Source organism: Periplaneta americana, chromosome 11, assembly GCF_040183065.1.
Source record: "Periplaneta americana isolate PAMFEO1 chromosome 11, P.americana_PAMFEO1_priV1, whole genome shotgun sequence".
Taxonomy (NCBI): Eukaryota; Metazoa; Arthropoda; class Insecta; order Blattodea; family Blattidae; genus Periplaneta; species Periplaneta americana.
Window position 1 is genome coordinate 127,308,159 of NC_091127.1, and position 25,703 is coordinate 127,333,861.

A 25,703-nucleotide genomic window follows, 5' to 3' on the forward strand; every position below is an offset into this window, starting at 1 on the left:
TGTTGATATACATTCATTCATAATGTTCTGCCCAAGGACAGGTCTTTCACTGCAAGCCCAACATTCTCCAATCTTTTATATTTTTCGCCTTCCTCTTAGCTCCGCATATGATCTACTGTATGTATCTATGTTATCTATCATATATCTTCTTCTGCCTCGAACTTCTTCCATTCGCCATTCCTTCCAGTGCATACTTCAATAGGTAGTTTCTTCTTAGCCAGTAACCCAATCAATCTCTTTTTTTTTTTTTCTTCTGATTATTTTCAGCATAATTCTTTCTTCACCCACTGTTTCTAGCACAGCTTCATTTCTTATTCTATCTGTCCTTTTCACACACTCCATTCTTCTCCATATCCACATTCCAAATAATGCTTCTAATCGTTTCTTTTCACTTCGTCAAAATGTTCATGTTTCTACCCTGTATAAATGTTGATATTATTTATTATCCATTATAAATCAAATATGAAATTTTTCAGAGCTGTGGATTGGTGAGAATTTCATGTAACGAGTGGTTTTTTAATTATTTTCTGCAGTTTATTATTGGTGTTATTCACTGAAGTAGGATGTATTCTATTGTTTCTTCTTCTGTTAAACATTTTTTACATAATCGTTCTGATAATTTAAAGCGATGCAGATAAACTTCTGCAACAAGGTGTCTATTTATGACGTAGGTACCAGTAGGTTAATCAAGAATTCCAACTGTGTGTGTGAGTTGTAGAGTGAAAATAAATCGCATCTTATTTCTATCAGTTGTTATATACATTCATTCATAATGTTCTGCCCAAGGACAGGTCTTTCACTGCAAGCCCAACATTCTCCAATCTTTTATATTTTTCGCCTTCCTCTTAGTCTCCGCATATGATCTACTGTATGTATCTATGTTATCTATCATATATCTTCTTCTGCCTCGAACTTCTACCATTCACCAATCCTTCCAGTGCATACTTCAATAGGCAGTTTCTTCTTAGCCAGTAACCCAGTCAATCTCTTTTTCTCTTCCTGATTATTTTTAGCATTATTCTTTCTTTACCCACTGTTTCTAGCAGAGCTTCATTTCTTATTCTGTCTGTCCTTTTCACACACTCCATTCTTCTCCATATCCACATTCCAAATAATGCTTCTAATCGTTTCTTTTCACTTCGTCATAATATCCATGTTTCTACCCTGTATAAATGTTGATATTATTTATTTAATTGTTACAGATTTTCAATCAACATAATTCATTGTAAACAGCAAAATTAGACATGATACATTGAGGTCTCAATAAAAGAAGGTCCAATACGCTGACATGAAATTGTATGACGAATTGCTGTCTAATTATCTCTTACCTGACATGTACGTCAGTGCAGCAGTCAGTACGACCGATAAGATGATGAATACAATGGCAGTGCACTTCCAAGTGCATCTTGAAGTGAGGCCTTTCCGAAACTGAAACCGCGACTGTGGGAAATGGCTCGAGTTGGGGCGGCGCAGATTGTTACGGACGGGCAGGACTGGAACAGGCGTCCCGAATGGCAAGGAACATCTGAAATCACAACATATAAGTGTAAGGTCTTATAATTGGTACAAAATAAACAGAAAACAGCTTAAAGCATGGGCCTGTATGGGTAGGTTTTACTATATCTAAGAACTAAAAAATTTAATATTTTATAATTACTCTTAAAAATCGTATTTTGTAAAAAAAAAATAGGTTACCAAATAAAAATTCCTTATTAAGGGTCGTGACATATTTTCTATATTCTGGTATCTTTGTATGGGATATTGGGTACAGTAAATTAAGGGATTTTGTGAAAGTTAAATGTATAACACAATATTTGGAATAATAATTACCGGTATTTATTATGATTCTGAAAAGTTTACATTATTTTGTGTTTATGGTGTCACGTAGTTTACGTTATCCAGTGTTATGGTACTGAGCAATTTGCATGATTTAATGTGCGAGGTGGTGACCAGTTGTCATTTGATATTTTTTTTTTTTGCTTTACCCATACTGTATGGTGTCTATGGAGCTGATCAGTTTGAATGGTGTTCATAAAGTTGAACAGTTTACATCGTTTAGAATTAATGCAACTGAATACTGTACTCATTTCGCATGATTCGGTATAATGGAGTTCAACATTTTACATGATTTGGTGTTCATGGTGGCGAACAATGTACATTTTTTTTACTGTTTATGTTGATGAATAGTTTGTATAATTTGGAGGTTATGTTGTGAAGAGTTCGTATAATTTGATGTTCATAGAGCTAAATATTTGTACGATTTGGTGCTTGCAGTGCTATGAAATTTATAGTATGGTACCTGCTATTTTTGCGTATAAGTTGTAAGAATTTAGGAATGTTAGTGTTCATATATGTCAAGATTACTTTTATAATTTAGAAGAAATATGTACCTACAATTTAAACTATAATATATTATAAATACCTTTCGGAGTTTTTCTGAATATCCCCTTTAGATGGACTGCTGCACGATGAATTGGACTTGTAGTCCAAAGGAGAATCCTTCGGTACATCTGAAAAGAATAAAAAACAAATGAAAATGCTCATTCAAAAAAGTCTTCTCCACTAGAAATTTAGCTGTCGATTGACTTACAACATTCTAAAATGTCACGCTTAACATGAATATTGAGCCAATTAAATAGGGTACATAGGCCTACATTTAAAACAGTTACCGGTACGTATAGAATCCAGGTAATAAAATCATTCTAGATCATTTCATGATTATATGATATAATTTGTCGAGTTTCATGAAGATTTTTACAATAAATTTTTAATGCATAATGTATGAATACTTATTCTTTAGTATACAGGGAGATCCATATTTATATCAAACTTTTCATGCATTTATTACACATAAATGACATTATATAAGATCGAATTAGAATGAAACAGTAGTACCTACAGTCATTAGAATTACATAAAATCAACGTAACTACCGGAATTTGCTGCAACATTTTTCCAGACATGGCTGAATGTTCTGTAATGCCCTAAAAAATACATCATTTGGCACCCGACCACACTCCTCTTGAATTATCACTTATAAAATAATCACATCCTGAGGTTTCCTGGCAGACACTTTTTCATTAAGGTCTACCCACAGAAAAAACTTCCAATGATGTTAAATCTGGGCTTCTTGCAGGCCATTCAACATTCCCACAGTGCCCGATTATCTCTCCAGAAAACGGATTGTTAAGCCAAGTCATTCCCATGTTATCAATGCAAAATGGGGCGCAATGAGAATACAATTAAATTAAAGCTTCATTTGTGCTTGGTATGAAACATAGTACAGTTTAGTGGGTGGAATGGGTCACTTAACCTGACTGTTTACTGTACTACAGTGCAATAAAGAATTGGATAAAAATATGGGTCACACTGTATATAAATTGTAAATTGCACTGTTCTAAAATTGAGGCGTTCAGAAGTCAACATGATTAACTCCACTTTTGGTTATTTCAGAGTTTCTAAGTTGTCAATGTATTAAATTGACCATATTTTCAGTGGGCAAAGTGATTAATTCCATAGTTCAGTAAAAAGCCCACAGAATGCAATATTATTCTTGACTACAACACAGAATCAATTGTGTGTATTCAACTTTAACCTTGAACATCTCAAAATCTTTGGAAAAGAGTTAATCATGTTGACTTCTGAACGCCTCAATTGTTGCATTTATGGAAGCCATCAATAGTTATTTATAAACAATTGAGATGTAAACAATGTCTCCAGCATGAACTGACACTGTAAGAGAAAAAAAAAATTGTTCTTGGTGCTGCCAAATTCTTCTGTAATCATATAAATTAATGCAGAAAAGTGATATTTTTTGGTTCTGAATACAATAAAGGAGCCTAATTGAATTTTTTTTTTAAGAATTCTTACTTCAGTTCTTCAATTTTACAATAATAAATGATGATGGGATTTTGAAATCACTTTTCTGCGTATAATTGATACCCATAAATGACGACAGACTGAAAATAAAACAATGGAAAAGGAAAATAAGTCCTATCTCATTTGCAGTATACTGGGTATAACTCTTGCTCCAATTTTTTTAAGTTATATAGTCTCGCACATTCACAGGCAGTGCCGTAAATACGAATCTGTGCTCCTTAAGCTGGTGTGCATATCACTTGTGGAGGCAGTTTCATAAGTACAATTAATTGTTTCCTTGTTTATCAAAGTCACCGCTAGAGTAGGGGCAAAGCATCTGGCTTGTGTGCAGGAATATTTCCCTATATGAAGCTCAGCTGAATTCCAATGTCATCCCATAAAATGCATTGTTCCCTACATTCCGACACAGTATATAGTTTTGCTGATCACGGATACAACTAAAGGGAACAAAAAAGAAAAATACCGGTATATATTATGTAACAGTCGTGAAGATTAAGGATGACCAACTTTTGGTGAAATGCACTATAATTTTTCTGAAGTGTTAGATGTAAATTTAAAAGCTCATTACACTAATATGAGAAAAGTATTATTTAAAAACACATTTATTCACTAACAATTATTCTATAGTTAGTAATTTTATTCTTACTTGTACAGACAACACGCTCATTCTATGAATATGCAATAGAAGTTGCTTTACATGAAGGGATCAACTATGTATCTCCCTTAAAAAATAATTATATTTATCTGAATTGTTTTATTTATTTTAGATATTGGGTGATTTCGCGTTTATTTTTCAGTGAGGAGAGTGAAAAATTGACATTTTTATAAAAACTGAGAATTACTGCTTTGTTTTCCGTTTGTCTTGTATTGTCTCAAGTGGTGACAGAGCGTGCTGTGTTGACTGCATGACAAAAAAGCCCATTCCTTTTCCGTCTAGTGCTGATGTTTATCTTTATGGAATATGACAGGCCAAAGGACCAGTTACTGGCAGGTGATGATTGATGATCTGTACAGTAGGTCAATCAATTTCTTTACTTACTCTATACTCTCCTTTATGTCACTCCACAGTCATTTCAAATGACACATCACCCTGAGATGAAACTCACTGACTGACTGACTGACTGACTCACTCACTCACTAATTCATTTATCCATTCTATAAATTATTTATTGCTAATTAACTTATGACTTATTAACTTTAACTTATACTTAGGGCCTACCAGTTCACGCACTCACTCACTAATTAATTTATTCATTCTATACGTTATTAATTTGTTAATTAACTTACGACTCATTAACTCTCACTTACACTTAACAGTTTACATACTCACTCATACACTAATTAATTTAGCCATTCTATAAATTATTGGCTTGCTATTTAACTTATGACTCATTAACTCTCACTTACACTTAACCATTCACACACTCACTCATAATCTAATTAATTTATCCATTCTATAAATTACTGACTTGCTATTTTAACTTATGACTTATTAACTCTCTCACTTATAGTTACCAGTTCACGCACTCAGGCACTAATTAATTTATCCATTCTATAAATTATTTATTGCTAATTAACTTACGACTCAATAACTCTAATTTATACTTATGGTCTACCAGTTCACGCATTCACATGCTAATTAATTTATTAATTCTATAAATTATTAACTTGTTAAATAACTTACAACTCATTAATTCTTATTTATACTTAGGACCTACCAGTTCACGCACTCACTCACTCACTAATTAATTTATTCATTCTATAAATTGTTAACTTGTTAATTAACTTACGACTCATTAATTCTCACTTATACGAGTACTTAGGACCTACCAGTTTACGCACTCACTCATTCACTAATTAATTTATTAATTCAATAAATTATTAACTTGTTAAATAACTTACGACTCATTAATTCTCACTTATACTTAGGGCTTACCAGTTTACGCACTCACTCACTAATTAATTCATTAATTCAATAAATTTTTAACTTATTAACTTTACTTACAAATCATTAATTCTTACTTATACGAGTACTTACGACCTACCAATTCACGCACTCACTAATTAATTTAATAAATATTAATAACTTGTTAATTAACTTACAACTCGTTAATTTTTACTTATACTTAGGACCTACCAGTTTACGCACTCACTCACTAATTAATTTAATAAATTATTAAATTGTTAATTAGCTTACAACTCATTAATTCTTACTTATACTTAGGGCTTATCAGTTTATGCACTCACTCACTAATGAATTTATTAATTCAATAAATTATTAACTTGTTAATTAACTTACAACTCATTAATTCTTACTTATACGAGTACTTAGGACCTACCGTTTACGCACTAACTCATTCACTAATTAATTTCTTAATTCAATAAATTATTAGCTTGCTAATTATCTTACAACTCATTAATTCTTACTTATACGAGTACTTACGACCTACCAGTTTATCCACTCACTCATTCACTAATTAATTTCTTAATTCAATAAAATATTATTAGCTTGTTAATTAACTTAAAAACTCATTAATTCTTACTTATACGAGTACTTAGGACCTACCGTTTACGCACTCACTCATTCTCTAATTAATTTCTTAATTCAACAAATTATTAGCTTGTTAATTAACTTACAACTCATTAATTCTTACTTATACTTAGGGCCTATCAGTTCATGCACTCACTCGCTAATTAATTTATTCATTCTATAAATTATTAACTTGTTAATTATCTTAGGACTCATTAACTTCAACTTATACTTAGGGCCTACCAGTTCCTCACTCACTATTAATTTGTCCATTCAATAGATTATTGACTTGCCAATTAACTTATGACTCATTAACTCTCACTTATACTCACCAGTTCCCACATTCACTCACTAATTAATTTATTCATGCAATAAATTACTGACTTGTCAATTAACTTACGACTCATTAACTCTCACTTATACTTAGGATATAGGCTTAGCAGTTCACTCGCTCACTAATTAATTTATTCATTCTATAATGTTTTAATATGCTGATTAACTTACGACTCATTAACTCTCATTTAGATACTCATCAGTGCATGCATTCACTCATTCACTAACTAATTAATTTATTCATTGAATAAATTATTGGCTTGCTAATAATTAACTTAATAACCCGTGGCGCGACAACCCATGAAGGGCTAAGGCCGACCAGCCAGTGCTGTGGCCTCACGTCCACATGCTTGAGCAGAAGTGCTAATTAATTTACGTCTCATTAACTCTCACTTATACTATTTCATTAATTCGTTCACTAACTCACTCATTCGCTCATTAATTTACTCAGTAACTCACTTGCTCACTAACTCACTCGCTAATTAACTAAGAGCGAAAATTCATTCACTTACAACTTCACTAACTTAAACTCACTCGCATTCCCCCCTTTTTCCAGTCACCCTTCTCTCTCTCTCTCTCTCTCTCTCTCTCTCTCTCTCTCTCTCTCTCTGTCATTCGCTCGTTTACCCTACGATTCGTGATTTTAATCATCTTATCAAATGCCTATCATTTGGCTACAATTTCAATCAATCATTCGTATCATGTAATGTATTTAATATATGAATCCGAAGGTACTCAATACTAATATAACTTGATAAGAGAAACGATTTCCACTGCTTTCTGCACCCTGACATAGGTAATAATAAATCAAATGGCGAAATGATGGAAACACCTGAACTCACAAAGCTTACCTGTTGGTATGTACACATTTCCCGAGGGCGTGCGCACAAGGTATGAGGGCTCAAATTCGCCGCCATCCCGGTCAGCGGGGTTGCCCATGATCCCCGTGGCCACGCGGCCGTTTAGTCGATTCATCGAAGGGTTGCGAGGGGGAACATCCGGGGGAGCGCTGTCCAGCAGTGAACCTGCCGACAATAACACATAAAATAAGTCATGGAAAATACGTATAAATGTACACTTTGATTTTAAAACATTCTGATTAGATAATTATATAAGTATAATCTTTTATTTTCATTAACAAGTTTTGCTTCGAAGACACAGTATTGTGGTTAACATTATTATAAAACCAACAAGCATTAGAATGTTGAATCTAGCTTCAGGCCTGACCAAGATAAACAAAAGTACAATACTACACTTTGGTAGTTGCTGCAGCGAAATTTGGACTTTCCGGAAATAGACCTTATCGAGATTAAACACTGCAGAGACGAGATTAGATACATTAGATAGAACAGCTGAATAACTGTTCTTGGAGTATAAGAGAAATTACACCCATTTACGACAAAATGAATATGATTGAATAAAAAGTTACATGAATGAATGAACGCATATTGTACTGCATATACCAATGCGGAGCTTTTGACAGATGAGGAGTAACAAGGTTAGGGAAAACGTTTGTAATGTAATTTATATGATTGAATAAAAAGTTACATGAATGAATGAACGCATATTGTACTGTATATATCAATGTGGAACTTTCGACAGATGAGGAGTAACAACGTTAGGGAAAACGTTTGTAATGCTTGGGAGACCAACTACCTGGACTAACGTCTGTTAAGAATTATGACGATGATGGTGGTGATCATCTCAACCATTGTCTAATTATTAAATTGATACCACAGTCTACTATATACAGTCGCGAAGCTTGAGGTGATTTTTTTGCAAATCTCGTGATAAAGCGCTCCAAGCGGTTAGCAACTAGAAACAATAGACTGTCCACGGTCGACTTTGGACTGTGTCGTATTTCCATCGAGTGCTAGCTCGTTACGTATTTCACATTGATGCTTGTGAAATGTTCGTTATTGGTTGTAATGAAAATGTTAATGGCTAAAATACAATAATTGGAATAATAATATTTTACTAGAGACGTAGAAAAATTAAGTTTGTTTTAATGAAATTTATTGATCACGTTTTATTTCCAATTCTGGTGGGATTATTATTGCTTAGGCCTACTTTTTTTTTTCAAAGGATATGTTTTTAATTATAGCTGTTAATTTTGTTGTTATTTTTATTTGTTACTTTACTAGAAACGTAGAAAAAGTCTGTTACAATAAAATTTATTGATCACGTTTTATTTCCAATTCTGGTGTGATTATTATTGCTTAACCTCATCTCACTTTGTTAACTACGTAAGCCTACACTACAAGTACCGGTACACGTAAGTTACTCCATTAATTCATATTTCCATTATTATTGTTGTAAAGGGAAATGCAAATTAATATTTATTGATTTCATAGTTAATTATCGCTATAATCTTGAATGAGTGAAGCGATTATAGTAAATTTCAGTTCGTTTTGCACAAACAAAAATAATATTAACCTATTTCTTGCAGGTATCTAGGAGTTTATGGTGGAATTTAATATACTTCATTAAAATAATAAATTAACTTTACGCATTTAATATTTCAATAATAGAAGGAAAGTGTTAATTTTTCCAAAAGAACAGAACGAAAGTGTAACATATTTTGTCGTCTACTAGGAGAGAGATCTGCGATGATGAGGCGATAGTAGCGATCCTAGTGGTGGGCAACTACCCATTTTTGCATTTTTAGTACATATTGAGCTTCGCGACTGTATATAGTAGACTGTGTTGATACTTTATGGGTAGGCCTAGTTTCTATTAAAACAGTAATTGAAGCGGTGAGATCAATAACCATTCAAGCCCATTTACACAAGTTTCGAGAAAAATGCAAAAAAAAAAAAAAAACTTATTTTTTTTATTTCTTACCTAATTATTAGTTTTTGCACGTAATATTTCTGGTTGTTTTAGAGATCAAGACAAAGTAGTACACCACTTTTAAAGCCGTAACACTTGTGGAAATATCCAAAATTTAATTTCAAATTTGCAAAAAATGAATGATCAGAAGTGGACTTGAATGGTTATTGACCTCACCGCTTCAATTGCTATGCATAGTAAGATATTATGGAGCAAAGACGGAATAGCAGGGAAAATCTAAATCAGTCATTTCCAACTGGTCAATATATGACGTTGGAGCGCATTTCCCCTCTTGGAGCAGAGCTGGTAGAGCACGTGTCCCGATGATTGTATGTCTGTAAAACGGGCAATGTCAACTCGAAAATTTGTGACGTAAGAGCCACTCTAAGATCGACTGACAAGCAAACATTATCATTGGGGCAGATAAAAAAAAATATTTTTTTCTTCCATCTTGTTAATTAATAATGTCAAAACAAGTACTTGTACAAATTTTGGCCATTCGAGCGCAATTACGAGGGCCGCAAAAAGTAAGTTTCCTTGGGGTCGTTTACAGAAAGAAACCACAATTTCATTGGAAAAATTTATTGGAACAGATGCAAAAGGTGTTGAACGATTTTTCAACATATTACCCACTGGAATTGAGACATTTGTCATATCATGGGATTGACAGAGAGATGCAGACGGCTGTCTCACATTGGTTCAGATCCCTGTCGGCACATTTCTACAACACAGAGATAAAAAAAAAAGTTGATCCCTTGGCATGACAAATGTCTCAATTCCGGTGCGGAATATGTTGAAAAACAGTTCAACAATTCCTGTTGTTCCAATACATCTTTCCATGAAATTATGTTTTCTTTCTGTAAACGATCCCAGGGAAACTTATGTCTTCACGGCCCTCGTAATTGCGCTCGAGTGGCCACAATTCATACAAGCACTTATTTTGACATTATTAACATGATGGAAGAAAAAAAAATAACTTTTTTCTTCTGCCCCCATGAGAATGTTTGCTTGTGAGAACATGAACAGAGGCCTGGTGATTCTTTGTGTACGAGTTGTAAGGGGACAATGACTGTGGTGAATTGCAGGATAACCATTTTAATATCGATGGTGTTTAGGTAAAAGAGCTTAACCCACAAAATTTTTCAGAAACAGCTATAGTTAAATTTTAACACATTACTATTAGTTACTATTATGAAGGAATGTAAAGATATTGTGAAAAAAAAAAAACATTTTCACCTTTTCTAATTACATTTTGAATAATTACACTAATTACAAAAAAAAGTCACATTTAAAAACGAGGGTTATGCTCTTTTACCTAAACCATCGATATAATAGGACATCTAACAGGTCATTTAAATTAATTTTTAAATATTCCGTTAGGTTAAGAAATACTAACTTTAATGAGGTAATGTGGTCGGTACTATAATCTGATCACCTTTATGCAGGGGAAAGGTTGAGTAGACCCCAGGGTCGTTCTGAAAGTTTCTCAGCAAGAAACTTTAATTTAATGTGTCTGTTTTTTCATCTGTTTACATTTCTGTGCATGAAATGGAAAGTTACAAAATTCTGTAAATAGAATAAGGATTAATTCAGAAGTGACACAAAGTTACACTGACTGGTGAAAATTTACTCCATTCCTACGTAGGCCAAGAAAAGACTTCAGAATACGTGTAAGTTCCTTGTTATGTCATTATTGAATTATTTATTTTTGGTGCAAGGAAAATCTCTTTTTTATGTACTTATTTATTTATTTATCTACCCTTGTACCATCAATAAAAAACATGTTTTAATTATTTTTAATTTGCACGTAAGTAGGCCTACTTACGCTGTATTCTGAAGTATAGCGTAGGCCAATTATTATCAATCCTCAGTGAATCATATTTACTTTTTTATTTAATGAAAAAGAAGTAATTTCACCATTTATCTGTAAAGTGACAACCTTTCCAGCGGAAGTATTTTGAGCTGCTGTTGGCATCATTTGGTTATTTCGTTCTTTGTTCTCTTCACCATTGTTTTTCTGTCTGACTTTCTGATACGAGCATATTTCAGTACAATTATGTTGACAGTTAAAACAAAGTTTCTTTTGAGCGCTGATTGCGATTTGATTTGTGTTTTGCATACTGATGTTTATAAACGGTACACGCAACAATGTTCTGTCTTCTGTTCCATTTTCTTTGATGTCACGCACATGCTCGTGGAATGTTGGACAGCATACATTTACTGATGACGTAAAAAAAGGAGGAAACAATGCAAAAAGTATTATGCTATTAAGAGATACGTTATTATGAACTTATTAAAAGACAAATTATACAGTATGTTTTGAAGAAAGAGAATATGTATTTACTTTTGAAAATCTAGGATGATTTTTTAATTACGACAAACCTTTTCAGGAATAACCACCACGGTGGTTCGGTACTAAGCGCTGGGTTAAAATTCCGCTTTGCCCTGAATTTATAACTCGTATTGGATAAGCCCATGATCCAGGAAACACAGGTTCATTCTAAGGAAGGGCTCGCGACAAGAACAATTTGGCTGTGACGCAAGCGCGGACCTCTCATGCAGTGACAGCGTGATCCTTACCTGGATTTATTTTCGCGTGTACATTCAGATCAAATCAAGAAGTTCCCTTCGTGCTCCGATTACACATTTTGCATATACGAAGGTTAGGTTTGGTTAGTTTAGGTTTTTATTAACCAAGTCCGCACATTCCGCGCATGCGCAGACATCCAAGATGATCCTGTCGTTTTCTCTGGGTACCCCGGTTCCCCGTGACAGTGTTGCCAACCTATGTCGACTACTACTGACTATTACTACACTACGAATGAATGAATGAATGAATGGTTATTGAAATCAACTTTACAGGGAGTTATACCTGAAAGCTTAATTTGCATAATACACGGTCACTGTTCGTTAACAGAAAACCACAATTTAAGTCACGCAGAGTTAGTGTGCACTCAATGTTGGTTGCTTGACGGTTGTCGGCCCACTTTCAGGTCTGTGGATATAGAGGGAAACATTCGATCGGTGTCTGGTAGAGTTCCCGGGTAGCTCAGTTGGTAGAGCGTTGGTACGTTTAACCAAAGGTCCCGGGTTCGATACCCGGCCCCGGAACAATTTTTCCTCGAAATTATTCAAATCATCTTTATCTGAAAGCTTGATTTGCATCCTACAAGTTTTTATTTCATAAGTACTCCTAATCCCTCTCTTCTTACTACAATTTTTTTTTTGGAATGATGAAACATTAATAATTGTCATAGAAATAAAACATTTCATATGAAAGTTTATTCGCTCTGATTTTAATTGGGAAATTAATTTAAATCTCAACAAATTTCCAATAGATCAACTCATGTACACAAATCTACACTTTTCTTACTTAATCTTTAATAATAATCATTTGCTCAAGTCACAAATCACACAATCACTTCACCGTAATCTCATCCACTTCACCTGAATGTCTGACTAGTAATAAACTCAACCAATACAGTTTTCGAATAAGGAAGTTTAGTAGAGAAACGGAAGAAGTTCCCATTTACAAATACACTCTTACAACTGCCTTATCCAATCAGTTTCCTAAGAGGAAAAGTTGCAAATAAAGAAGGAACCGGGGAAGAACCGTCACATACATAATCTCTGGTGGCTGAACATTTTTTCTTCTCTTATATCAATGAGAAATATAATAAAAATGAAAAGTCACATTTTATGCTTGTTACGAAATTCAGTTCTAAGAAAATATTTACGGTGGTAATTCAAATTTTAAATGTATAAAAATTAAAACAGCAGATGAAATGAAAGGAAAGAAAAATCACGAAATATCTAGAAACGCTCAATTTGAGAAGAAATTATACTCTTGTCCCCAGATAGCACTCAAATTGCCTAGAATTAGGGATAAATTCCTAGGAGTGGCAACACTGCGATTTGACTTTTCAATAATTCTCCATCATCTACATCATCTATTAATTACGAGTGTAATGTGGACCTACCGCCTGTGGTGCACTCTGGATAGCCTCTGACGAACTAAGTGGTCTACGCTTCTCGGCACTAGCGGCATCTATGAATCGGTCATTGAGTCGGAGCGAATAACGACAAGTTAAGAGCCCATCATTGGATAAAGAAAAATCCTTTTCAGGGCACTGGGACTAAAGCCTGAAATCTAAATAATTACGGAAAATATGGTGCTTATAACAAATCTAAATTTTTTATAGATAATTATTACAAAAATCAAGAATATAAAATTACTGAATTAGTTCAATAATTAAATACTATAATACTGGCGTTTATATCTCTATACAATTCAACAGTATTTAATATTTTCAGCGTAACTGATTTACTAAAATTTGTTGATGTAAATGAGAAGTAAATAAGCAAATCCTTGTAACTGAAAACCATCGGTATGATCTAGGAGTTAGCGAGCTGAACTCGTGTTCCGAGACTGCACTTGGGTATGGATTCGAACCCCGCTTGGATTGAATACTTGGCTGGGATTTTTCAGAGATTTTCTTCAACTGTAAGATGAATATCAAGTAATCTCATGGAGAATCCTCGGACTCATTTAGCTGGCACGAATCACATCGACCACAAGCAACCGTATATTCGATACAGTGTCGTTAAATGACAAATATACAATTTTCCCACTTCTTCCAATATGTTTACTGCAGATCATTGATTTTCGGAATAATGATACATGTGAAATACCTCCAAAAGGCATGTACTTATGTAATCCCATTTTTCAGAATAAATTGATATTTTTTGGGTTTTGAATTCGCTACATAATTTGAAGTCAACTTGAAGCTGAAAATTGATACATTTAAGTAATATAAATATGAAACAGATTTAAACAAAAATTATAATTATATCAATTTTGTTTTAAAAGAGTGTCACTTTTCTGTTACATGAACCTTGAATAATTCTGTAAAATTCTCTACGGCTAAAATGGTTCACAACATTCGGAAGAATTAAGATGAAGATTTTCAATTACAGAATTATTGTTAGCAATACACCCTACATGTATAGAGTTTGCTCAAGCAGCCTTGAAATGTATTTAGACTCTAACAGTAGACCTATAATATTCAATAGTTGCTGAAAAAACTTATTTAATTCTCACGGACTGACGAACAAAAATTACAGAAAATAGTATAGTTTATTTTCCCTATTCACTCACAGAACAGCATTATGATTTTATAGTGAATTCTTCAAGTTTATTCAGTGAACTTCAATATTATTCAATAATCTATGTTTTCAATAAGCTAAACATATTTAGGTTTTGTAATTTAAATATAGACACTTCTGTTAATAAGTAATAGAAGTATAGGTATTTTAAAGAACACATTTTCTCATTTTTCAGAATGACTTGACCATAGTTGTTTTTAATCGGTTATTAATTACCGTACGCTTTATCAACTATTAGGTTATTTAGCTCCGATGGAATTAGTGATAGCGAGATTGTATTTTGCGAGATTAGGTAAAGGATTCACCATATGATTACCTGGCATTCAACGTATTCCGAATCTCACCGGACCGGTGGACAACAATGACGTCACGCTGCAGCGAAATAGGAACAAAACTGCTGGAAGGTTCGATGGCTGTCATGGCGGCTGTACAAGTTGTTGTCTATGCTACGCTAACAAGATTTTGCGAAATTTCCGTACTGCCATTTCGTTCAAAGAAAAGAGAGCATAAATAATTTATTTCTTGAACCGGTAGTAATAACTGGTCCGTTGACATGTTCGCTCATAAGCCATTAACATGTTTTTACGTTGTGCTCATTACAAACAACACAGAGAACTAAAGCAGAACACACCGCCATGACACAACAGTAAACTATGTCATTCGTCTGCTAATTCTCGCCCTATACAAGAACCAATCAGATTCACTGATGGATACTGCCACCACCTCTGCAAGCTGATGGAGCCGGTGCGACACCGGTGGAGCATCAGTGACGTCATCGTTGAAATTCGGAACACCGTGATGCCATCAGATTGCTCAGCGCTGAGATTCGGAATACGCTCATTCGCTTTACAACTGGAGAAAACCCAACCAATCAGCAAAAGCGGGAATCAAAACCACGCCAAAGTGCTGTTCCGGATCACTAGATAAGCGCACCTACGGCCTGAGCTACGCCGATGGCACCATAAGTGCATTATTACGTGAAATAAAATTCTTAAATGTTATAATTATGATTAGCTTTCTTATACATATTATATTTTATTTTAACTGTTAATGAAATACGTATCACATTAACCCCTTCAGACCTGAATTTATATTTAAAAAAAACTGATCACATAATCATTCTGGGCATCCAAAATTCCTAAATCAAGTCTTCACAGAAATTCAAAATTTGGGGACAATTTTGACCCCTGGGGCTCCAAAATTTTAAATTTTATTTTTAATTCAGGTATAGACATTGAATTTTTCAAAATATTTAAAAGTATCGAAGACATTCCAAAAAAGAAAAAAAAAACCAATATACACTATAACGTACATCAGGCCTGAAGGGGTTAAAATGTTGCCCAGTTACGTATATACATACAATGACTTAAAATCACGTTTTCCTTAAAACTGCTGCATTGATATTAATAGAAGCTACAATGTGCTAAATCTGTAAGTTTAAAATGCTATTTTTTTTAAAGTGCCTTAATTCAGGTATAGAAATATTTCAAAAAATTATATTCTCCATTTCTATCACATTGAATTTTTCAAAATATTTAAAAGTATCGAAGACATTCCAAAAAAGAAAAAAAAAACAATAAACACTATAACGTACATCAGGCCTGAAGGGGTTAAAATGTTGTTCAGTTACGTATAAACAATGACTTAAAATCTCGTTTTCCTTAAAACTGCTGCATTGATATTAATAGAAGCTAGAATGTGCTAAATCTGTAAGTTTAAAATGCTATATTTTTTTTTAAAGTGCCTTAATTCAGGTATAGAAATATTTAAAAAATAATATTCTCCGTTTCTATCACATTGAATTTTTCAAAACATTTAAAAGTATCGAAAACATTCCAAAAAAGAAAAAAAAAACAATATACACTATAACGTACATCAGGCCTGAAGGGGTTAAAATGTTGTCCAGTTACGTATATACATACAATGACTTAAAATCTCGTTTTCCTTAAAACTGCTGCATTGATATTAATAGAAGCTAGAATGTGCTAAATCTGTAAGTTTAAACTGCTATGTTTTTTAAAGTGCCAGATATCACCACTTCTAGTTAGACTCAGATGACAAACACTTCGTAGGAAATACAACACAATCACAAACACCTTCACTTCCTATCTCATATGTGTTCTTAGCGACCAACACTTCGCGGCAGCTGTAGCAGCAATGCAATCTACCCCCACACCTGCACCCTCCTGGGGGTGTTTCACACTGGTTGGCAGGATGCGGGGGTGGAGTTTCCAGTCCCACGTAACAATGATGCACGACTTAAAGACGACCGGGCAGCAATGGAAACCAAAACAATTTGTGCAGATGGAGAGAGAGAGAGAGAGCGAGAGAGCCGGAATCTGGCATGACGGGGAAGGGGGAAGTGGGGAAATTAAAACACAGCTATAGAGAGGCTTTTGAAGTCACGTGCTACGCGCCGGTGTCGGCTCCTCGTAACTCAGGGGGTGACTCCTGTTATTAACGGGTGCGAGGTGATAATTCAGCAAATCCTTGTTCAGCAGTAATTAGTCTTTGGCTGCCGACAACCGACGAAAACCCTGCTGCAATAATAGCTCGATGCCACGCAGGGGGCCTTCTTCCTCCATAAGGGAAGGGGCACGAAGCGTTTTCAAATTGAGGGGGACAGTAAGATCGAGAAACAAACAGAACTGAACCTAGAGCGAGTTTCAAACGTTGAATTTCTCAGAAATGTCGCAACTCTCCAAGACAAACAGGAAACAAGTCGGTACGCACTAACCGAAACGGGCCAGTGCGCGCGTCATTGAGGTCTAATTTACCACTCTCGTGACAGCAATATTTTGTATACTCAGATTATATATCAGGGTTGATCGAAAAGTAACGCACAATTTTTGTGGCAACGTATTTCATAGGCAGGGCCGGGTATTTATGGAGATCGCGAAAATCACGACATAATAGATATACAATACTTTTTACTAATCGTTACGAATTAAGTTATTCTGATTAATAATATGCGGATAAGACAATCGCGACAAATCCCGAAATAGAGTTGTAAAAGGAAAATATGAACACATTCGCGAATTATTACTATTGCGTCGTTTTATAGCGAAGTTCATATTCTAAGGTTTTTTTTTCAGGATTCTTTTTTCACTTGAATTATATATATATATATATATATATATATATATATATATATATATATATAAATACAGGGACATCATTTTATTTTACTAACATTTTTAATATTAACCTGTCTATACCTTTACAGAACCGGAAACACCGCTTGCTCCCCCCTCCAAGACTGGAGTTCGATGATACTGGCGTAAAACACAAATCACTCTACTAGGTATAGGAAGGAAGAAAAGTAGTTCATCCATTTACGTAAACTAGGAAATATCGCGATTTTGAGTTTGATAATTTTCATTAGGCTTTTCTTTAATCAAAGTACAGTACTGTATTAAGAATAAGTGTTTTTACTCACGAAGTGAGTTATCCATGCTAACGTATTCATTATGCGGTGTATATTATACTGTCTACAGCACATTAGCGTACAATATAGAGAAAGAAGTTAAATTGAAAAATAATCATAATATGAATATTTAAACACAATTTTGAAAATGGTGGCCGTTCATTTCGATACAGACTTCAGTTCTTTTGTGCATATTATCGCACTATAGACTATTGCATCTAATTCCAATTGCCAGTTTCTTCCTTCGTACTAGTAACTCATGTTGAAATAATTCTGTACCTACTGTACGTACTGTAAATTCAATCTTCACCTCTGCCCGACCCGAAAATATAAAATTACTCAGACATGCTATTTACTGTCCGTCCAAGTGGTTATGCCGCAGGATTGTAGAAAGGGAGGAAATCACGTGACAGTTAATTACTTAACGAGGCCCTTTTATTTAAGTTAAATTAAACAGCTGTATAATATTACGTAAACGTCCAATTCCTAAGAGAAATTAATGTTTTCAGAAAAGAGCTAAGACAGCCCAGCTTTTACAGAGGGGCGAGCAGAAGCAGGTAGGGGAAATCGGGATGCGATGTAGGCAAACGGACAGTATCTGTGCGAAAATATGATTCAATATTGAAAGCTCTTTCGTCACTGGAAAACGCGAACATATTTCTGGAACGTACTATACTCAGTAACTCAGTACTGCTTACTATCTGCGGTCTTGGTTCTGTGTGGATTTGGAACTTCATTAGTAGAAGGGGTGGGAGTGAAATACATTAAAAAACTCAGGTACAATAAAAAAATATATATATCCAAGTAGGCTACATTACATGGTATTTCAAGTGTTCTGGTTACTAGGGCTAGGATTTTGATTAAATTGCACCTTTTTTCTAGTAAGCCAGAAATATAGCTGCTTATGTATTTATATGTTATGTGATAAACTGAGTGTTTTAAGACATATTTGTTAGGGCATTTTTTTTTGCATTTTTTGCCCGTTTCAACTCATAAGAGCATCTTTTATTTTATTCGGTCATTTTTAGGCATTTTCATTTAATTTTGGCCATAAATCCCCATTATTAATGTAAAATAATGTTTCTTTCCTTTAATATTTTCTTTACATATTTTGTCCATTAATACCCATTATTTTGTAAGATATTTTAATCGCTTTTCTACACAAATATTGCCATTTTAACGTAGTACGCCCCATGTAATGGATCAGTCCAACCCCCTTCAATATAGACTCTTCTATACCTGCTAATTCCGGATAAGAGTGGCCTTGTGGTAGACTACATGGAAACTAAAAGTAAAGTAAATCCATGGCGCTACAGTGTATGAAGGGCCAATACTGACTGACTGCCGACCTCACGTCCACATGGCGACGCAGAGGTGAACTATCATACATGGAAACTACATCAGGTAAAATAATTAAAGTGTACTACTTAGAAAAAATTATGTAAAATTTAATTTAATTACTAATCTAAATATTAGGCCTAAGTAGTACAAAATCTCTTTCCCTCCTAAGCCAATTATGTAAGATAAATTTTTAGAGCATTTTTTAAAGATTTTTAGGTCATAAATGCATTGTTTTTAGGACATTTTTTTCATGATTTATAGGTCATCAAAATCCTAGCCCTACTGATTACATTAGTGAACTCAAAAGACGGAAAATTCAACACTTCACTAATAATTTGAAAGTGTTAATTTGAGGGCTGCAAGTTTCTTTCCTTTTTAATGAATGTGTGTTAAATAGTCTCAATCCAACAAATATTGTCTATTGGCCATACCGTACCTTTACCGGAATCCGACGATCCTTTAATGCTAATTATTTGGAAAGTAATATTCGTACTGAGTTAATAATCCAATTCCAGAATACTGTAATTGTATTTTCCAAAATTTCCATTAATCTCCGCCAAGAGAAATCAATCTCTAACAATCTCCGCCGACACCAATATTAAAAAAACACAAATGATAAAATTAATCTCCATAAATACCTGCTCCTGTTCATAGATAAGCAAAACGAAATAAGGTACAAGAAAGTTACAGGTTTTACCTATTCTTCGACATTGGAACCAAGTCTCTCGACACATTTCTCCCATCGTGACAGCATATTCGGTACATTTCCTTCATAAAACTCTGTTTTTTGGGCATACGGCCACCTGCGCACGACTGATTTCACTTCTTCATCCGAACCGAAGCGCTGGCCTCCTAAGAATGTCTTCATTGGTCCGAAGAGGTGAAAGTCAGACTGTGCGAGATCTGGACTGTAGGGTGGGTGATGGCCGCCTTAATGCCTCTGACATTGGATGGTGTTGCAGCGGTCGCTGGTCGGCCGAAACGTGCTTCGTCGGCGGCCTTCTTCGAAGAACCTGCACCACCTGGAGATGTTGCTATGGTCCAGGCAATCAAGCGCCATACACCTCCAATATTTCTATGTGGATTTCACTCGAATTTTTCGTTTTTCGCAAAAAAAAAAAAAAAAAAAAAAAAAACAGACTGCACCTCGCTGCCCTTAACAAGTAAACGATGGTAGAAAACGCGCCATTTTTACTCGGTAGTTACAGCTCGTTCCGCCAGGGAGACGGAAACTATCTGTTCCAAACTATCTGACAACAATGAACGTCCTAACCAAAATAGTATTTGATAAAATAATTGTTGTGCGTTACTTTCCGATTCTCCCTAATAGAAACTTTAGAAAAATAATAAGACCCGTTTCTCTTTTTAATTAGCAGGGAAAGGATTTATATGTAAATACATATTTACTTATAAAGCTAATATAATTTATATTTTGCATTATCTTTATGTTTCACAATGTGTAGGGTTGAAAAATCCTACTTTTATTTTCCATATTTTTCCATATTTTAGAGTTTAGTACATATTTTCGTTAATTTCCATATATTTTCCATATTTCATATAAAACAGTCCATATTATATTAGGTTTAACAATAAAACAAAACAAAATTCCATTAACTTTTAAAAATACATTTCAACAATAGAGATTTAAACACATGTTCAGTAATCCCTTTAACATCAGAGTTATTTGAAAATTAGCAGTCCTATCAACAATGGGAAAGTAAGTTACAAAACTGTATTAATTTAATTTAAAATTTTTAACAGACTTCAGTTGTGCAGCTCAACAGTTAAATGCCAGTCAGAGTACACATAGGTTCAGTTTTGTAAATCATACTATAAAGACGGTAAATATGCCAAAAGTACGTCATTCAGTCAATTTAAAATCAAAACTAACAAGTTACATTTCAGAATTTAAAGAAGATGGTTTATCAACTGACAATAAAATATTATTTTGTAATTTGTGTCAGTGTGCAGTATCATCTACACAAAAGTTCCTGGTGCAACAACACATTACAACTAGTAAACATCAGGCCAACAAACAACTAAATTCCAAGCAGAGACAATTGTTTTTAACACAACCAACAACATCGAATGTAAGATCTGAGTTTAACATCGACCTGTGCCGTTCTCTCATCTCTGCTGATATTCCTCTCTACAAACTAAAGAATAAGGTCTTCAGGGAATTCCTTGAAAAATATACTCAACATACAATCCCGGATGAGTCAACACTTAGGAAGACGTATGCTCCATCCATCTACGATGAGACAATACAGAAGATAAGAGATGAAATTAAAGATAGTTCAATTTGGGTTTCCATTGATGAGACTCCCGACAAAGAAGGTAGACTTGTTGGTAATGTAGTTATCGGTTTGTTAAGTGAACAATATTCTGAACGAATTCTTTTACATTGTGATGTTCTAGAAAAGTGCAATAACAAAACTATAGTTAAACTGTTCAACGAAGCTATGGGTATCCTGTGGCCAAAGGGTATTATGTACGATAATGTGTTATTCTTTATTAGCGATGCTGCCCCTTATATGGTCAAAGCTGGACAAGCATTATCTGTTGTATATCCTAAATTGACTCATTTTACTTGTGTGGCGCATGCATTTCATCGTGTGGCAGAAGTGGTCAGAGACAATTTCCCTAAAGTAGATTTGTTGATTTCATCAGTGAAAAAAGTATTTCTCAAAGCTCCCAGTAGAGTTAACGTGTTGAAAGAAATGTACCCTGAAATTCCATTGCCACCAAAGCCAATTTTAACTAGATGGGGTACATGGCTAGAAGCAGTTGAATATTATGCCGAACATATAGACTCTATTAACAATGTTCTCCTTGCATTGGATTCTGAAGATGCAGTCTCAATTGATACTGCGAAAACAGTTACCTGTGACATAAGTGTGAAGAATGACTTAGCTCACATTCAGCATACATTTTCATGCATCATAAAAACGCTCAAAAGTCTCCAAAATAGGCACCTTTCACTATCTGAAAGTTTTGAAATTATAAATAGTACTGTGGAACAACTGAATCGTGGTAGAGGTAAAGTTGCAGATGCAGTAAGAGCTAAGGTGGACACTGTACTTTCAAAAAACCCTGGATATGAAGAACTACAAAAGGTTGTTGCTGTGATGAGTGGTGAATCAACAGTGAAGATTAACTTGGACTTATCCCCAGCAGACATTGTGAAATTGAATTATGTACCAGTTACTTCTTGTGACGTCGAACGCTCTTTTAGTCAGTATAAATCTATCCTCAGAGACAATAGAAGAAGATTCACTTTTCAGCACTTGAAAGAAATGTTTGTAACCTATTGTTATGGTAACAGACAATAAAAATTGTGTTTTGTTGAAACTACATTGGAAGATAAGGTACGTCCATTATATTTTTTGTTTAGTTTGATTAAAATGTACCAATATTTAACGTACATAGTCATTTTTTTATAATTTTAAGTCCATATTTAATTCCATATTTTGGTAAAAATCCATATTTAATTCCATATTTTGGTAAAAATAACTACATATATATTTACATATTTCATATATTTTTAGTCCATATAAATCCGTTCCCTGTTAATTAGATAGAATCAAGCCGGGTTTGTCAGCAAAAATCTGCCTTTGGGCAATGCAAAGAAGTTGCCAACTCGGAAACACAGTTTAAATAAGATTTTAGACTTTCACATCTAATGAATGCAAGGTCGAACATACAGCATGTGGCAGAGTCGTCTATCCTCCTGGATGAGTTATACCTGAACCGATTCTGTGATTCAGTCTTCCACCCAGGTGGCCAGGATTCGACCCCCGATTTGGTTGTGATGGATTTTGTAGTGAACAATGCAGACGTTTAGAGGGTTTTTCTCAGGATACACTCATTTCCTTTACGAACACACTCCTCAACTCTCTCATTTTATGAAATAGTACCTGAAATAGTTAAAAATAAGCGTAGATTTGTTTGTAGTCTTAAGAGTAGCATAGATCTCCGATGCTGATGTAAGATTTAAGAGTTTGGGGTCCTGAGATTTATTAGGTATGGGACCTGACTCTTTCAGGGCCGAAGCAGAATTTCCCGCCTGTCAACATCGGATTTACGAATGCCACTTAGGCCATCTGTGGTACAGGAAAAATAATCGAATATAGCTTAAGGTGCACAATGGGCCAATGTAAGCCATCTCGAATCCGACCTCGAGAAGCCAGCCAGTCATATCTGACTACTGACTATGTAGAAAATATGGGAAAATATGTAATTAAATATGTAATTTAAAATCACTATTTATTAATGCATTAAATTCACAAAAATGTCGTCACAATTTAACTGGTCAGTGTTGAAATGGGAGGATGCAGCCAGGAAAGTCAATTTGCCATTTCCATCCCATTGTATAGCTTGCAAATACAACTTGTCTCTTCCACAATCTATGCTTTTTATAGTAACTTAAGCTTTCCTAGAAAAATATTTTTGTGTCACACACATAATGGTATTTTGATACGTGATACCCGACCCAAACCCTTCGCTAAAAGCCTACTTTCAATTTGTAACAAAGTTAAATGACCTGCGGACCTGACCATCCCAGATTCTGAGAAAGCATTAGTGCAAATGTATAGAGTTGAGGCACCCCGAACTACTGTGTTTAGAGACAAAGGTTTCGGATCCCTAGTTTTATGTTTATTTTTAATTTTTAAGAGAACTATTCTCTTAAGGCAGTTTTAGAAATTGAAACATTTTCTGTAATTGTTAACAGAACATAACGACGTCAGTTCCGCCCCCCCCCTTTACCAGCATCGTGTACTATAGTGAGAACAAAAAGCGGCTCTCCAGGCAGTGTTATGGGACAGGGACGTTAAGATTCATCTCGAAATGTATATGAAGGAAAATTCAATATTTTACTCTGAAAAATAAAACGAATTTAATAAAAAATTAAAAATCAATATTTGCTTAGATATGTAGAAAAATGTTACATTCTTACATAATATGTAAATTATGTAATATTATTAAGAATACGTAAAAATCTGTAAAATGAAACTCAACTATAACCATCAGAACCACAAATCGCCGACATTTGCCATTTTCAATAGTCTACAAGTAAAGGAATCCTATATGTAATTACTAGTGCTCGGAAGTTGAGGAAAAATACTTCTTCTTCTTCTTCTTCTTCTTTCCCGAATATCTGAAGACAAGGTCCAACATAATATATGTTCATTTTGGGTCATTGCAGGCCACAAAATAGTGGATTTTATTTGTCCTTTTTTGCTACCCTCTTCGGTGTTTTTTTGGCTAATTGATCTTTTTTTTTAGGTCTTAATGACTTTTTTTTGCAACTTCAGCTTCAAACGACTACATTTTTACTACCATTTTTAGAATTCAAGAATCCACCACGAGATCTCACTTTCTTCAAATATAGAAGTTTCTCGATGTTTCGCAACGTGCTGTCAGAAAACCGGCGATTCTTTACACCTAAGAACCTGGAGATGACTATTGTGATATACTGTAGTACTAACTGAGGTAAGGTTTCCGAAGTCCAATTTCTGTAACCCTAGTGTGGTTAAGCCAGATATGATTCTAATTATACTAATTTCAATTTATTTCTCCTGGATGCCCATTGCGGATTCGCTGAATTCATTCTAGGTGGCAAAAATCGTTCATTCTAAATTCTCGAAGTACATTTTTTAACAGACACGAAATTCCTTTTTTCAAATTATGTTAATCTAAAAAAATATATAATATCTGAAAGAAGAAACATTTCATTCATATAGTGTTTTTCGCATTGTATTTTATTTTATTGGGTTATTTTACGACGCTGTATCAACATCTAGGTTATTTAGCGTCTGAATGATATGAAGGTGATAATGCCGGTGAAATGAGTCCGGGGTCCAGCACCGAAAGTTACCCAGCATTTGCTCGTATTGGGTTGAGGGAAAACCCCGGAAAAAACCTCAACCAGGTAACTTTCCGCGACCGGGATTCGAACCCGGGCCACCTGGTTTCAAAGCCAGACGCGCTGACCGTTACTCCACAGGTGTGGACTTCGCATTGTATGTTGCATACCATCAGAATTTTGTATTTTTTGAAACATTATACTCATTATACTCAATATATTCTTTTGAGAAGATTAACTCTATATGTAGATGAAATTATTGGGGATCATCAGTGTGGTTTTAGGCGTAATAGATCAACTATTGATCAGATATTTTGTATTCGACAGAT

At 34.4% G+C, this 25,703-nt stretch overlaps 1 protein-coding gene across 6 annotated transcripts in view; it reads right to left on the minus strand.

Annotated features, from left to right (window-relative positions):
• Positions 1–25,703, minus strand: part of Ten-m (teneurin transmembrane protein Ten-m) — a 978,623-nt gene that overhangs the window by 62,946 nt on the left and 889,974 nt on the right. For 4 of the 6 annotated variants that reach the window (XM_069840033.1, XM_069840032.1, XM_069840029.1 and 1 more), the window contains exons 3-5: positions 7,594–7,767; positions 2,423–2,510; positions 1,329–1,525 (exon numbers count right to left, since the gene is read on the minus strand). In XM_069840033.1, coding sequence (XP_069696134.1) covers positions 1,329–1,525; positions 2,423–2,510; positions 7,594–7,767 — 459 coding nt within the window. Of the gene's footprint in view, positions 1–1,328; positions 1,526–2,422; positions 2,511–7,593; positions 7,768–16,378; positions 16,403–16,836; positions 17,019–25,703 lie in introns of those variants that run through there. The other 2 variants (XM_069840030.1, XM_069840031.1) reach the window with 2 other exon arrangements.